Here is a 14,951-nt window from a genome sequence, read left to right as displayed (position 1 = left end):
AAAAGCGTCTTGATGAAAGTGAAAAGGGAGAGAGAAAAAGTTGGCTTAAAACTCAACATTCAGAAAACTAAGACCATGGCATCTGGTCCCATCACTTCATGGCAAACAGATGGGCAAACAGTGGAAAACTTTATTTTCTTGGGTTCCAAAATCATTGCAGATGGTGACTATAGCCATGAAATTAAAAGATGCTTGCTCCTTGGAAGCAAAGTTATGACCAACCTAGTCAGCATATTAAAAAGCAGAGACATTACTTTGCCAATAAAGGTCCGTCTAGTCAAAGCTATGGTTTTTCCAGTGGTCATGTATGTATGTGAGAGTTGGACTATAAAGAAAACTGAGCACTGAAGAATTAATGCTTTGAACTGTGGTGTTGGAGAAGACTCTTGAGAGTCCCTTGGACTGCAAGGAGATCAAACCAGTCTAACCTAAAGTAAATCAGTCTTGAATATTCATTGGAAGGACTGATGTTGAAGTTGAAACTCCAATACTTTGGCCACCTGATGTGAAGAGTTGACTCATTGCTGGGAAAGATTGAGGGCAGGAGGAGGAGGGGATGACATAGGGTGAGATGGTTGGATGGCATCATCAACTTGATGGACATGGGTTTGGGTGGACTCTGGGAGTTGGTGATGGACAGGGAGGCCTGGCGTGCTGCAGTCCATGGGGCCGCAAAGAGTTGGACACGACTGAGCGACTGAACTGAACTGAAGGGGATTCTATGTGACTTCGGGCTGGTGGTTTTTACAACATTAAGGAGGCAAGATGGGGGACAAGGAAAAGAGAAGCACTTGTTCAGCTCTATGAAGTGGACATGCCTGAAGAAAAAAAATCTATGTAAAAGACTGACTTAAACTGCACACCAGCATTACTGAATAAAGCTAAGATCATTACAGGGCCCCATTTCAGAGACCTTGTAGAGCCTTTCAATTATTTATAACTGACCAATGTATGAAATGACAGCCTTAATTACCAGGTTTGGGGACGAGAGAGCATTTCTGACACATCCCTTGGTTCTGGCATTTCAAATACGCAGCAGGGACAAGACCAGCCTTCACTTATGAATGGCACTCCCTGGGCTTCAGAAGACACGCTGAGTGACGATCAAGTCTTAAGAGTGATTAGATACCCTGACCGAGGGAGAGCGGGTGATAACGGTGAGGATTTGAATTCAGGTATGTCTTGCTCGAAGCCTCTCCTCTTCCCCGCGACTCCTAGTTATGCCTGAGTGAAGTGGCAGACACGTGCCTGTGTGTGATCGTTGGTGAAACGCCCTGCACACAGACGCAGGCCCACCCACCAGAGGCAGGCGCCCAGCGCTGAGCAAGGACCGGCTCCTGCACTCGCGCCGGGTCGTCAGCTCGCCGCCGCCTGGGGGACCCAGGACAGAAACAGGGCGGCGTAAGCGGCCCCGCTGCCCCTTGCTCGGCGAGGGGGCACCGTGCCCCGTGGGCTTCGGGGGAGCCTTGGTGCGAGCACGGCGCGAACGGACCACCACGGTGGCGAGGACCGTGGGCTCCGCGGGAGGCCGGCAGGGCAGCCGCGCGGGAAGCCCGAGGGGGCCGCGGGCCCAGACCGGAGAGCAGGAGGCCGCCCTCGACCCTGCCCGCCGGGGCTCTGTGCCGCTCTTTCCTTTCGAAGGCAGACAGGCGAGAGTTTTCTGAGAGTGAGCAAGGAGACCAGCCCCAGGGATCAGCTGCTCACAGCCTACAGGGGCAGGGCCGCCTCCTCCCACCCCCGCGGCCCTTTACCTTTGGAGGAGATGAGGCCCCCGCGTGACCCCTCTTCTGAGAACTGCCCGAACAGCCAAGGGCCGTCCTCCTCCTCAGTGTCCCCAGGAGAACTAGCCACACACACCCCGTCTGAACTTCCGCATCAAACACGGGAGGGTAACAGTGCCTTTCTCACAAGGCTGCTGGGGGGCATTCTAAGCGCTTGTGTGAGACACGGCGTCAGTGTCCAGGGAGGTGTGACGAACCCACGCTGGTGACGAGCACCCACCACCACCACCTTCACCGGTAAAGCCAACCCCCCACAGACGCAGGACCCAAGGCAGCCCTCTCCCTGCGCCCAGGGCCCACAGTCGGTTACTGGCAGAGCGGAGATGAGCCCGTCCACCTCCTGCCTGTGAGGTCAACGTCCTTTCTGCTCCAGAGTTGTTAGTTGGCACTTAAGGTGCTAGCACTTAAGTGTTAGCACTTAAGGTGCTTCACAACGAAACAGCTTCTCGTGGAATTCAAGAGTCAGCAGGTTTGGCCGACTAGACTAGGAGCCTCATCGGCTAGACTAGACGGGAGAAGGTCAGACAACAAGATAAAAATTCCCGAAGGAGACTCATGCCGCAGTTTTCTCCAAACAGCACTGCTGTGAGCTCCTGTGAGTCCACACATGCATGGGTGCAGAAAAGCCATTCAGTTCAGTTCAGTCGCTCAGTCGTGTCCGACTCTTTGAGACCCCATGAATCACAGCACGCCAGGCTTCCCTGTCCATCACCAACTCCCGGAGTTCACTCAAACCCATGTCCACAGAGTCGGTGATGCCATCCAGCCATCTCATTCTCGGTCGTCCCCTTCTCCTCCCGCCCCCAACCCTTCCCAGCATCAGAGTCTTTTCCAGTGAGTCAGCTCGTCGCATGAGGTGGCCAAAGTATTGCAGCTTCAGCTTTAGCATCAGTCCGTAAAAAAGGCAGGAGTTAGACAGGTTCCCTCTAAAAGGACGTGGAGTCTTGTTCTGTGCATGTCAGCCTTGGAGGAGTGAAGGGAGTTTGATGAGTGATTTCCAACTAGAGGCATTTGTTCTAGAAGAATGCCAACTGTAGGGAAACACTATGGCCCCAGACTTGAGGCATTTCTAGAAAAAGCAGGACACTGGTTTAAATTCCTGCATGAATAAGTCTTTTTTTTTTTTAAAGCTGCAGAGGAACTATATGCTGAACAGGCTGAAAAAATAAATGTCATACATGGGCTGAACTATAAAACTAAACAAGCCTCTCACTGCTCTGCTTTCTGAAACCTTCTCAGCAGGCTGGGGAAACTTTCATCCCTATAGAAACAGTTCACCTATCCAAAGACACAGGGTCCACTTAGGGGGCAATTCTGGTCATTGCATATAAGTTCATGTGGACTTCTGGAGGACTTTATTCAAGTCTAAGACAGAGTATATATGTCTCCGTTGCCTCTGACTGCTTCACTGTTTTGTTTTTTTTAATATGTAGACTGAACTTTTGATCTAATTTTAGTTTATCTATAGAAGCACAGGGTAAAGTACCCCTGGGCTACCCCTATGAACTCCACATTCTGTTCCGTGAGACGAGTGAACAGATTCTATCTAGAACGGAGAGAACTGGCTTCCCTCCAGAAGGTCAAAGTCAGAAAGAACTTCTGTGAGGTTCTGATGGACCTCTTAATTCCATCCCAACTCTGCCTCTAAAAAACTTACAAAATCAATTCATAATTATATGGCACAGAATGGATGTTTGACAAGTAGGGAAACAAACGGTGGGCCTGGAATTGCTAAAATGCAGTGTGTGTGATTTGTCTGGCAAAGTGGGATCAAAGTCCCTGAGACATCAGCCAGGGAGCAGAGAGGGGTCAAACAGAATGTAGCACCAAACCTATGGCGGACCCTGGGGGGAGCACGCCCATCCTTCTCCAGCCTGTGGGCGAGCGCGTTACTGCTCCTCACCTGCTGCTGCCATTTTCGTTGAAGGAGAACGTCCTCCTCAAAAATATGATTCAGGACCAGTGATGTGTCTTTACCGGAAAGGAAGGTCAGCAGCAGAGGTGCAAGCAACACTAAGAAAACAATCCAGTTTTTTTTCTTTACTTTCTCTTTAGTGGAAAGTTCAGATCAGGAGAAGTTTTTGGAATTTATGACGGCACAAATACATGGCTGGCTTTCAACTTTGCTCACCTGGAACCTAAACTCTGCAGAGTTAAGCTTTTGGTGAAAAATGGTCAAGGAAAGCTGAGCACACAGTAATTTACCCTGAAATGTATCAGCAGCTTCTGCAGATACGGGACAGATACTGAAGTGAAATGTTGAACCACGGCACTTCGTAACTGGAAGGAGCCTCGGCGCTATAGGATGATCCTTCGATTTTATAGACAAGAAACTGAAGGCTTGGAGTTCAAGCTCTGAAGGCCCCTCAGATATCAGTCAGTGTCTGAAATACTTCATTTTATTTTTCTCAACTAAGAAAAATTGATGACTGGTTATAAAATTCTTCTTTAGGAGAAGAGAGAATTTTTTATTGTGAAAAAAATTAAGAAGTTACCATCTTGACTAATTTTAAGTGTATGTTAGTAATTCAACAGTGTTAAGTACATTCATATTGTTGTAAAACACATCTCTAGAACTTTTTTACCCTGAAGAGCTGAGACTACACCCATTTAAACACTAACTCCCCTTTCCACCCCCCAGCCCCTGGCTGCCGCCACCAGCCTCCTCCCTGTCTCTGCACCTGACCCCGTGGGGACTCTCATACAAGGGGAATCAGGTCCTTCTGGGTCTGGCTTAGTGCACTGAGCGCAGGCGTGCAGCCCATACACGTCGCAGCCTGTGTCAGTCTCCTTCTTTTTAAGACTGAATAATAATCCCCTGCACGTGAACGCTACGTTTTGTTGTTTATCCATCCGTCAGTGGGAATTTGGGCCGCTTCTACCTCTTGGATACTGTGAATGACGTGTAACTCTTTCCGTGTATTTTAAATGCCCCTCATCTACAGATGACTTTCCTCTCCTCCATCAAAACGACTGCCAAGTGAACTTGAGAGATTCCCCTGAAACCACCAGAACAGTCTTCAGCTAAAAGTGAACCAGAAGACAGGGATAGTGCACTGCCGGTTTCCCCATGAGACCTGTGGATGAAACGCCTCCCTTCTCAGGCCTCTGCGGGATGACACGCGGGTCGACACGCAGGCTGCTACGCATCTCATCAGCCCCCTTCCTGGTCCTTCAACGGTTGTGCAGTGTCCTTCCGGAATCGCACACACAGCAGGCTCACAGTTCTCGGTCTGCTACAGCCACTATTCGAATTGCTTCATTAAAGAACATGAACAGCTAACATGGGATGGAATCTTGTCATCACTAAAAAGCTGCTGACAATAATGGTATAACTCCAACATCCTGTTTTCCAGAATTAGAAGACACGATATCCAGCCGACCTTCTCAGGGTGTAACTACAGCCTAGAGTTAACAATATATTTCCTCATCTCAATACTGAAGTTACATAAACCCTGCTGAGCTGGACACATGATTACCGCATCACTGGTGCAGTAAGCAAACATCCTTTGGAAGTAAGTCCAGTGCTCAATCGCCAGCCTACACGTGCAGGTGAGGGGCTGGGAACCTGTCGGCCAGCTCGGCTCTGAGTCCAGCAGAGCTGAAGGATCACCTTCCCAGGGGACCCGCTGGTGAACGCCGAGAGCTGCACACAGCTGCACGTACCCCCAAGCTTGGCACAGACATTTTAGTTTTCACCAGGTTTGAACAAAAAGGTGCTACACACTTAAGATTCAGCTGGATTCTCATGAAGCCATAATCGTGACTCAAGTAAATTGCGTCCAAGTACAGAAACAGGGGCGCGGGCCCTGCTCAGCTAGTGCTGCGGGAGGGGCTCCTTCTGCCACTTCTCCCACAGGCAAGGGCTATCAAGCCAGGGACAGACCTCTGCTTCAGAATGCTGGGAGATGCTTTCTCTGTGGTTTCTCACAGTCTCTGTGAGCTCCCCAGGCTGGGCACCGCAGTCCCCGTAGGCTGCGCAGTATAGCAAACAGCCGCAGAAAAGAAGGCTGGCTAAGGCTGCTCACAGTCCTAAGGGCATGGCAAGGGCGGAGCGCTAACTTGGGGGTGATGACAGTCTAACAAATGCCTGATACAGAGGGATCAGAAAGAATACATGGTCAGAATAGCAACACGGAGAAGAGAACACGAATGAAAGCAGAGTCTGGTGGGCGCTCTTGCTTCTCTTTCTGGCGTGAACCACTCAGATCCCTGCTGGCGTCTCGGGTGGAACACTCTCCATCACTCCTCCACGGCCCAGACCGTGAGAGCTGTGCGCCCGGGCCCCTCATCGGCTGGCTTCCGCGCACCCTCCCGGCGCTGCTGGCACCCACACAAAGGGCTTCCCCCACTTTTCTGACCCCACCTAGGAAGCGGACAGGGAAGCCAGGTTTGGCGGGGGCTGGTCCAGAACCTGCTTTCAGCAGAGGAAGAACTCATATGAGCTGCCAGGCTCAAGCTGTCTTCACGGAACCATTCTATCTGGAAACAGAGTTTATAGAAAAGTGGGTGAATGTCTGTGCTGTTATGGGACATGAGGGGACACAGGCAGATGGAGAGAGTGGGGAGCCTGGTGTTAAGGGGAGAGGTGGTGGGGAGAGAGGGGCCTGGGGTTAGGGGAGAGGTGGTGGGGAGAGAGGGGCCTGGGGTTAGGGGAGAGAGGGGCCTGGGGTTAGGGGAGAGGTGGTCCACAACAGTGTGTCCACACAAAGAAGAAGTGGCGGCCGGCCGGCTTGCAGTTCGTGGGCCGCAGTTACAGACAGTGAGGGTAAGGAGCCTGACGCACTCGTGCAGAGGGAACTCGCCCTGCACACGCCTCCTGCGGTGAGAGTCACCCCTAGGGGCTGTGGGGAAGGAGAGTCACCCCTAGGAGCTGTGAGGAAGGCCGGTGTGACCTGCTGATGCTGCTGGAATCCCTGGGGTGGCCACGTGAAGACCAAACGTCTTGGCACATGAAGGATGACCTCTGCGGACAGGACGGGCTGGGACGATGCGGTCCTTAAGTGTCTGGGGAACAAGACTGGGAGAGGCCTTGAAAGTATCTTGATCCCTCCGTTTCTCCTGACGCAGGAGCCACGTCCTGGAACTTCTGAGTCTGCCCTTAGGAAGCGAGAGCCGAGTGCGTGTCTGTCCGGGCGCCCCCGAGACAGGGCACCCAGCCTTCTCGCTTGCATTCTCTGTGCCTAGACAACCAGAAGTCTTTCCTCGGAGCCTTCGGTAAAAACTGCAGGCTCTCACCGGGCGCCAGGGGCGTCATCAGCGTCAGAGCTGAGGCCCTCTGCGAGGACGGGGCAGGAGGCCGGCCGCTCTGCTGAGAGCTGCCTCTCGGAGGTGCGCGCCCGGCGGCAGGGAAGAGGCCGGGCTCTCTCCAGGGGGACGGTCTCAGGTCACCGGATCCGCTCCCTCCTCCCGCGGACCATCTGACGACCCCGCGGGATTGGGCGGCCGGCGAGACGGTGCACACCCTGGACGAGGGCCACGGCCCGCAGCCCCGAGTGAGAGGCCTCCGCGAGGGGCCGGGCTGGCCCTCCTGATGGAGCAGCGCGCCCGCGCCGAGGCCGCGCCGGCTGGCCCCCGGGGCGCCGGCCTCCGCGAGGGTCCCCGGACGGCGGGCCGGCGCGTCGCCTGCTCCGACTCTCCTTCTAGGGGCTCACCCTGCAGCCTGCGGGGAGCCAGCATGGGCCGGGGCGAGGCGGGCCGCGCCAGCACAGCGCAGCGCGGAGACATGCAGGCACCGCCGCGTTTACGCCGAGGTCGGCCCGGCCAGCTCGGCGAGAGGCGGCTCAGGGAGTCGCCGGCTTCTCCTAAGGTAACTCCGGCCAACGTGACGCTGGGGTTCGGCAGTCTTGACGCGACAGGGAGGCCCCCACTGCTCCGCCGGTTAACAGGGGAGCCCTGTGCCCGCCCCCATCAGGAGCCGCGCAGCTGGCAGGCTGTCCTGGGGAGGGCCCGGCCCGGGGCCCCAGGGTTTGAAACTGGTTTGTGCGGATTCACTGGGCATGTCTGGTGAGAGCCAGTCTATCCATTTTTTAAAAAAAATAAAGCATTTCAAATTGAGAAGTGACACAGACAATTATACAACAGAAGAAATGGTGGCAAGGTTATGTATAGGTCCCTTTTCTTAGCAGTTCCTACTCTGAGCCACTTTACAGTAAAAGAGAAAACCATTCTGCTTTGCCAACCTCTGTGTGGGAAAATGCCAAAAGCTGCATCTTCCTGAATTTATGCAAAATAAGGATGAAGGCTGCTTGTTTTCCCAAGTTCTGGTGCTAAAGGATCCCATAAAACTCCCCCACCGATGCTTCGGGAAGGCCATCCTTCTAGAGTTTTCAAAAGGGCAACTCACTTCTCTGCCACTATTGGCATCCTTGGAAATCTGCAGACCAGCTTCTTTTTCTGACGATCCTATCATCTCTTCATGCCTTTAAAGACCATTTCTTTAAAACGGCCGAGTTATTCTACTCCTAGCCAACTGCAGAACTCAAGGAGAGCCATCAGAATCTGAAAGGTTATTACAGAAGGGATTGTTCTATGATGCAGGCAACACAACAAGACTATTAACCTTGACAAAAGAGGAAAACCAGCTCTTAATACTGCTTCCTTTATGAATGGTTTAGAGTCAGGCATGAAGAAGGGTCAGAGATGTAAATATATATCCCGATACACGTCACAACTCACGATACGACATAATGTCAGCCAGGCCGGGATCTCCTGACGACGCTCAAGGTGCCCCTCTAACACACTCGCGGGTCTCAGGAAAATAAGGGTGTCCTTCCACAGCTAAACAAACTCACTGCGAGGAAGAGCGGAAAGCAAACGGAAGCAGAAACGGTGGGACTAAGGCTGAATTAGAGAAAAACAGCGGAAAGGAGGGCTTCTCAGAGGGTGAGAAAACCAGCCGACAACAGGCCGCCCAGCCTTTGGTGCCTGATTAATTCTGCAGAGGCAAGGACACGTCACCCCACCCGGAGGCCAGGCTGCGGCAGAGGCCCCGCCCACCTCGCAAGAAAGAGCAGAGCGAGAGGCAAGGCCACCGCTGGCTCTTCCGCAAGAGGAAACAAAACCCTCGCAGGGTCCTGGTGGGGTTGGGGCCTACACAGCTGTTTCACACCTGCAGACACACTGCCACGTGGCAACAAAACTCAGCTTCATCGCCAGGAATGCCGTCTTCAGGAAAAGGGCAGCACGGTCTTGAATTATGATCTTAAAATACTGGGAAAAGTAGAATATATTTATACTCTTTGACATATGTCCAGGTATCAATGTGTAATGCATCTAACAAAGATGAAATTTTAAAAAATTCTCCCATACTTAAAGCACCATCATCTAGTACAATGTGGGAACCCAGCTTCCCCAGAGGCCGTGTGCTCTGGGAATTTGAACAGCTACCACTTCCTTCGCGCACCCCTTGATTCAGTGACAGGACAGCTCGTCTCTGTCCACACGAGCAAGAGGAAGAGAGTCTCGTGATCCCGGGTGTGACTCACAAACGCCAAAGCTGTGACACCCACTCACGGGGGACGTGTGAAAGCTCAACGCCCTTGGCCATCTTACCTGCCGACGGATTATGCCCAGGTTTCTTTTGGCTGTATTCACCAGGGCTTGGATTTCTACAGGATCCTTCACATTCTTGTTTTCTCTGAAGGCGTCTCTTATCCTCCTGATGGCATAAGTTCTAAATGAATTTAGGGAAAAAGAGGAAAATGTGTCAGTGTGTCTGAAACAATGCTTTTAAATGAACTCACAAGAGTTTCCCTGGGACAGCCGTCTGCTGGGCCCCTGGGGAGAATCACCTTTGCTCGCCGCTCTGGGCACAGGCCCAACCATTCCTATGCTGGGATGACTGAGCAAACAGATTTAGGGAGGTGAATCGACTCTGGACAAGTCACACGGAACTGCAGAAAACACTCCTCAGGTTACAGGCTCCTCAGAGCTGTTCGTGTCTGGCTTCCCTCCACTGACATGGACAACTGACCCTCAATGTGCAGGGGCAAGCGAGGACTGAGGTGCAGCCAGGTGCCGTACGGGCACGTGGGCACTGAGATGGTGACGGGTGCCGCCCTGTGGTCAGCTCTCCAACCTCACCCCTCCTGTGAGGGGTGTTTCCTCCTCCTGTGGACCGTAATACGCGTGGTCCATACTGGGATCCCATCACAGCTGAGAGCGGAGATGACACCAAGATGCTTTAGAGTCCACGAACAGCATGCATGGACAAACTGGACAGAGTAGGTAATTTAAGTTGTAATGGAAGAAAACGTCTCAGAAGTGATAAAAATAAATTAAGAGGGTTCATGGAGGTTTAATAACCAGACAACTATGCCAAGATATTTACTTATAAAACCCTGAACTCCAAGGTCAGAGGAAAAATATTTCCAGAAAGGATAAAAAAATAACTTTAAGCTGGTAACAATGCAACACAGGTAAGTACAACCTCAGATTTTTATTTTCAGAAATCTGCAAAGAAAACTGCTGTTTTCTAGTCATTTGCCGAACTGTATTGAGGGTCCAAAGGGAGAAGAAATAACATCTATGAATCTAGGATGTATGGCCCAGGGACCAGGCACAGGAGACTGTGCTCAGAATGGGATATGCATTATCTGACTTAATACGCACAAACTACAACTCAGAGGTAATAATAATAATAATAAAAATGGCCAAGATCAAATGCCCAGTAAGTGGTAGAACTAGGTTCTGCAAACAGCTGAACAGAATCTGATTTTCAACTGTACCTGCTATAAGCCAAGTTGCTATTCTTCCGCCAAGGCATTTAAAAAAACAAAAACTGACTGGCATCACAAAGAGCAGAAAGATCATCTCGTCTCCCAATGGTACTTCAAGTCTTGCTACAAATAGTCCAAGTGCCAAGCAAGCCTTAGGAAAAGTGGCTGAGAGCATTATGAGGGAGAGAGCTATTGACATAAGCAGTAAGTGTGAGTGGAACCACTGAGCTTCATTATTTCAAGGAGGAGGATGCTGACCAATGAGGAGGAAACGGACTGCGGAGGTAAAGTTACTGTCAGAACAGCCACTCTGGAGACCAAAGGCTCTCAGTCTTGGGGGGAAGCTGCAAGTGACCCATGACACGCTTCCCCTGCTGGTTTACTGTTCCCATAAGGGTCAAGTGCATTAGCACGGACGGGGTGTCCCTGTTCCTTGATCCCACCCCGCCAAGCACCAGGTCCAGGGGGAACCACCGACTCCTGCCTCACGGGGAGACCTGGAGTTTCCTGACGGCCAGCCTGCTATTTCTCCACACGGGGAGTGCCCTTCTCCAGGCTGATTTCTTGGCTAACTCTGTAAAGACCTAACCAAGTTAGTAACAAATAAGACAAAAGCTTAACATCCGCAGCACATGTAAATCAAGTAGGAGAGAAGGACCGCAGTGAATGAGCGAGGGGTATGCACCAATAATTCACAAAGGAGCCTAGAGTGACTAACTCAGAGAGAAGCGTGACATGAGTACATGGGGCCTCAGCCTCAGCTGGAGAAGGCAATGGCATCCCACTCCAGGACTCCTGCCTGGGAAATCCCATGGACGGAGGAGCCTGGTAGGCTACAGTCCATGGGGTCGCTAACAGTCGGATACGACTGAGCGACTTCACCTTCACTTTTCATGCACTGGAGAAGGAAATGGCAACCCACTCCAGTTCTTGCCTGGAGAATCCCAGGGACAGAGGAGCCTGGTGGGCTGCTGTCTATGGGGTCGCACAGAGTCGGACACGACTGAAGCGACTTAGCAGCAGCAGCAGCCGTCTCAGCTATAATCAAAGAAGCCTACATTTAAACAGGGCAGAATCTCCTGTCCTTCAAATTAGCAGATTTTTTTTTTAAAGGGCATGTACCGCTTGATGGTGGGATATGAACTACACTTCCTGTGGGGAAAAGGGCATCATAATCTATAATAACGTTCATAAGCCTTTATCCGCTAATTCTACTTAGTGATCCTGTAGAAACAGCCTGTAGAAATAACGAGGCTGTACACAGAAAGATATTCACTACAGAACCATGTATAAACATTAAAAATAGAAACCACCATAAATGTTCAACAACAGAGAAGCGGCTGCATGAAGCATGACATCATGCAGCTTTTAACAGAGATGCTTCCAGAACCTTGAAGTCACAGGTACCAAAGTCAGAGGTAGGTGTGAGGAGAGTGTGCAGTCTCCAGCCCCCGACACTCTGCTCCCTTAGATGCAGGATCCCGTGAAGCCTGAAGACACTGGGTTCGAAGTACACCCTCCACGTGGATATTCCTCTTCACAACAGTGGAGCTCTAAACACACTGTGCCCCTTTAATTCCCGAACCAAAATACATCTGAGCAATCATTTCCTGTCAGTACAAACGAGCTGACCCACAGCACAGAGACCCACCATTAGCGGGCCTCTTACTTCCCTGGCTCAGCTGGGAAAGAATCTGCCTGCAGTGAGGGAGACCTGGGTTCGATCCCTGGGTTGGGAAGATCCCCTGGAGAAGGGAAGCGCCACCCACTCCAGTATTCTGGCCTGTACAGTCCATGGAGGCACACAGAGTAACGGCTTCCACCTTCTGACGAAAGGGTACTCAGGGTGTTTCCAATCTCGCTATGTCAGTCAACACCCTTGTTTCCTGCAGCATCACGCGCATGTGTGTATGTGTGGTCGACTCAGACATGGAGGAGGGGAGGCAAAGGACACGTCTATCTGCGGTTTTAATGAAATGCCACCCAAGTTCTCTCCACAGAGGGGCGAGCCCACGCTTCCACCAGCAACATGTACACTGCTTGTTTCCAGCACCACCGCCAAAGCGCGCTGTCAAACTTTCTGATCTCTGCTGACCTGACAGGTGAAAGACGGTCTCTCATTTCACTTTACATTATATTTTGCTTGTTATGAGTGCTGCCGGCCAGTTTTTCACAAGCTTAAAGCCATTCGTGTCTGTTGCTGTTCTCTGCCTTTTCTTAGCTGAGTGATCTTTCTGATTGATTTGTAAGATGGTGCTGAGGAAACCACCCCTTTGGGATGAGTCGTGAAGTTCTCTCTGGACTGCCCTCTGACTTTATGTTTGTGTGCTTTGTCATGTACAAGTGTTCCGTTCCGCCAAGTGTGCCACTTTTTATATTATGACTTCTGGTTATACATCATAGGCACACGTCTTCTCTACTGTGAGATCACAACAAACATGCACCCATGTATTCCTGAGAACTTTTTTGGTCTATCTTTTTATGTTTACCTCTTTGATCTTTTTGGGATTAATTTTGGTGGAAGCTGTTGAATATGGAATCTAGCTTTACTCTCTGATGTTAAGTTTTCTGAAATGAAAGACATTAAGTCTATATTCAGGATGATCTCAATTATGTTACATGCAGAAAAAACACAAAGAGATACCATGTTTCAAATTACTTTTGATTACTGGAGTTTATGCTAAATTTAAATTTTTTTTAAAATTTATTTTTGGCTGTGCTGGGTCTTCGTTACCGTGTGAGCTCTTCTCTAGGTGCGGTGAGCAGGGACTGCTGCCGAGTTGCAGTGCGTGGGCTTCTCCCTGCAATGACTTCTCTTGCTGCAGAAAGCAGGCTCCAGGGCACAGGCTGCAGCAGTTGCGGCTTCCAGGCTCTACAGCACAGGCTCAGTAGCTGTCGTGCATGGGCTTCGTTGCCCTGTGACATGTGGGAGCTTCCCGGATCAGGGATGGAACCCACGTCTCCTGCGTTGGCATGTGGATTCTTTATCACTAAGCCACCAGGGACACCCCGCTCTCTAAATTATTATAATAATTATTATTTATTAATAATTTAAAGTTCTGGTAATTTACCATAATAAAGAAAAATCAGAGAAGGTTCAATCTGTGAGAGAAGAGATTGGGGAAGGAAATATACTGAGACAAATACATGTAGCCAGGAGACGTGTGCCACAGGGGATTAAACTGAAGCAGTGCCCCGAGGAAAAGAGGAAGGGAGTGCTCAGTATTAACAGGTAACAACAAAGGTTCTGCGAGGACTTTTTAAGGCCATGCAGGGATGACAAGGCACATGTGTCCAGCAGGCTACCAGAAGCGTGGTTTTGGATCTCCGATGAGAAGGTCCAAGCTGGTAATAAACCTGAACACCCTTGACAAAGAAGGATGAGGCAAGACGGCAGGGGAGTTAAGTCTGCTCTGAGGACAGCTGCAGAACCGGGAGAGAAGCTAGCCTGGGACACAGCCCGGGAGACATGGTGCCAGTATTCAAAAACAGGCAAGGTGCCGAGGCAGGCAAGATGAGACAAGCAGGGAGGACACAGGAACGCCACTCGTCCTAGAGAAGACAAGACGAAGCCTGGGAAGGGCCCCACTGGAGCGAGCAGGCAAGAACACGTCGGCATGGACAGTGACTGCACCGCAGAGCACACAGGAAGAAGCACCCGGATGCCGGCCATGAGTAACTTCAGCAAGAACACGTCGGCATGGACAGTGACTGCACCGCAGAGCACACAGGAAGAAGCACCCGGATGCCGGCCATGAGTAAGTTCAGCAAGAACACGTCGGCATGGACAGTGACTGCACCGCAGAGCACACAGGAAGAAGCACCCGGATGGTTGCAAACACGCTTGCGAGTAACAACTGGGAGAAGGAAAACAAAAATTGCCACAAAATAAGGAAATATTTCAAAAATACTGAAAAAGTCAATGCACAGAATCTTTGGAATGTAGTCAAAGCCATACTCAGATGAAAATTAATGGCTCACCCAGCTTATTAATAAAGCAAAAGCAGAGTTTAATAAATTAGAAATACTTCCTAACATTTCAGAAAGGCAGTAATATCCCATAGGAAAATAAGAGACAAATTATTTTTAAAACATGCCAAAGCAATGAAAAGTGAAAAAAAAAAAACAACCCAATGAAATTAGCTAAGACAACTGAGTTTGTTCTTTAACGTTATGACTTCTGAAGTATACATCAGAAAGCAAAACTATAAGGGAACAAAGAGTGAGGAGGATTGGAAGCTTGAGCAGCGGGGTTTAAAACAATTATTTCAGAAACGGAGAGCTGGGGCAGGCTTCCAGTACTCGCTGTCCAACGAGAAGGCCCGTGGACTGGGCTACACCCAGTACAGTGGGCCAGTCTGCCAAAGTGGGTGACTTTTCTCCAGCCGAATTCAGTTGCCCACGTGTGGTTATGGAAAAGACAGATGTGTTAGTAAACCCACGGCTGCAG

At 50.6% G+C, this 14,951-nt stretch overlaps 1 protein-coding gene across 2 annotated transcripts in view; it reads right to left on the bottom strand.

Annotated features, from left to right (window-relative positions):
* The window catches only part of LYRM4 (LYR motif containing 4), a 92,106-nt gene that overhangs the window by 59,626 nt on the left and 17,529 nt on the right, over positions 1–14,951 (bottom strand). For both annotated transcript variants that reach the window (XM_055406123.2, XM_055406122.2), the window contains exon 2: positions 9,336–9,456. In XM_055406123.2, the coding sequence (XP_055262098.1) occupies positions 9,336–9,456 (121 nt within the window). The remainder of the gene's footprint in view (positions 1–9,335; positions 9,457–14,951) is intronic.

This window comes from Moschus berezovskii, chromosome 23 (assembly GCF_049115385.1).
Source record: "Moschus berezovskii isolate FMDL1 chromosome 23, NW_MosBer_1.0, whole genome shotgun sequence".
Taxonomy (NCBI): domain Eukaryota; kingdom Metazoa; phylum Chordata; class Mammalia; order Artiodactyla; family Moschidae; genus Moschus; species Moschus berezovskii.
This window is presented reverse-complemented; position numbering and strand designations above follow the sequence as displayed.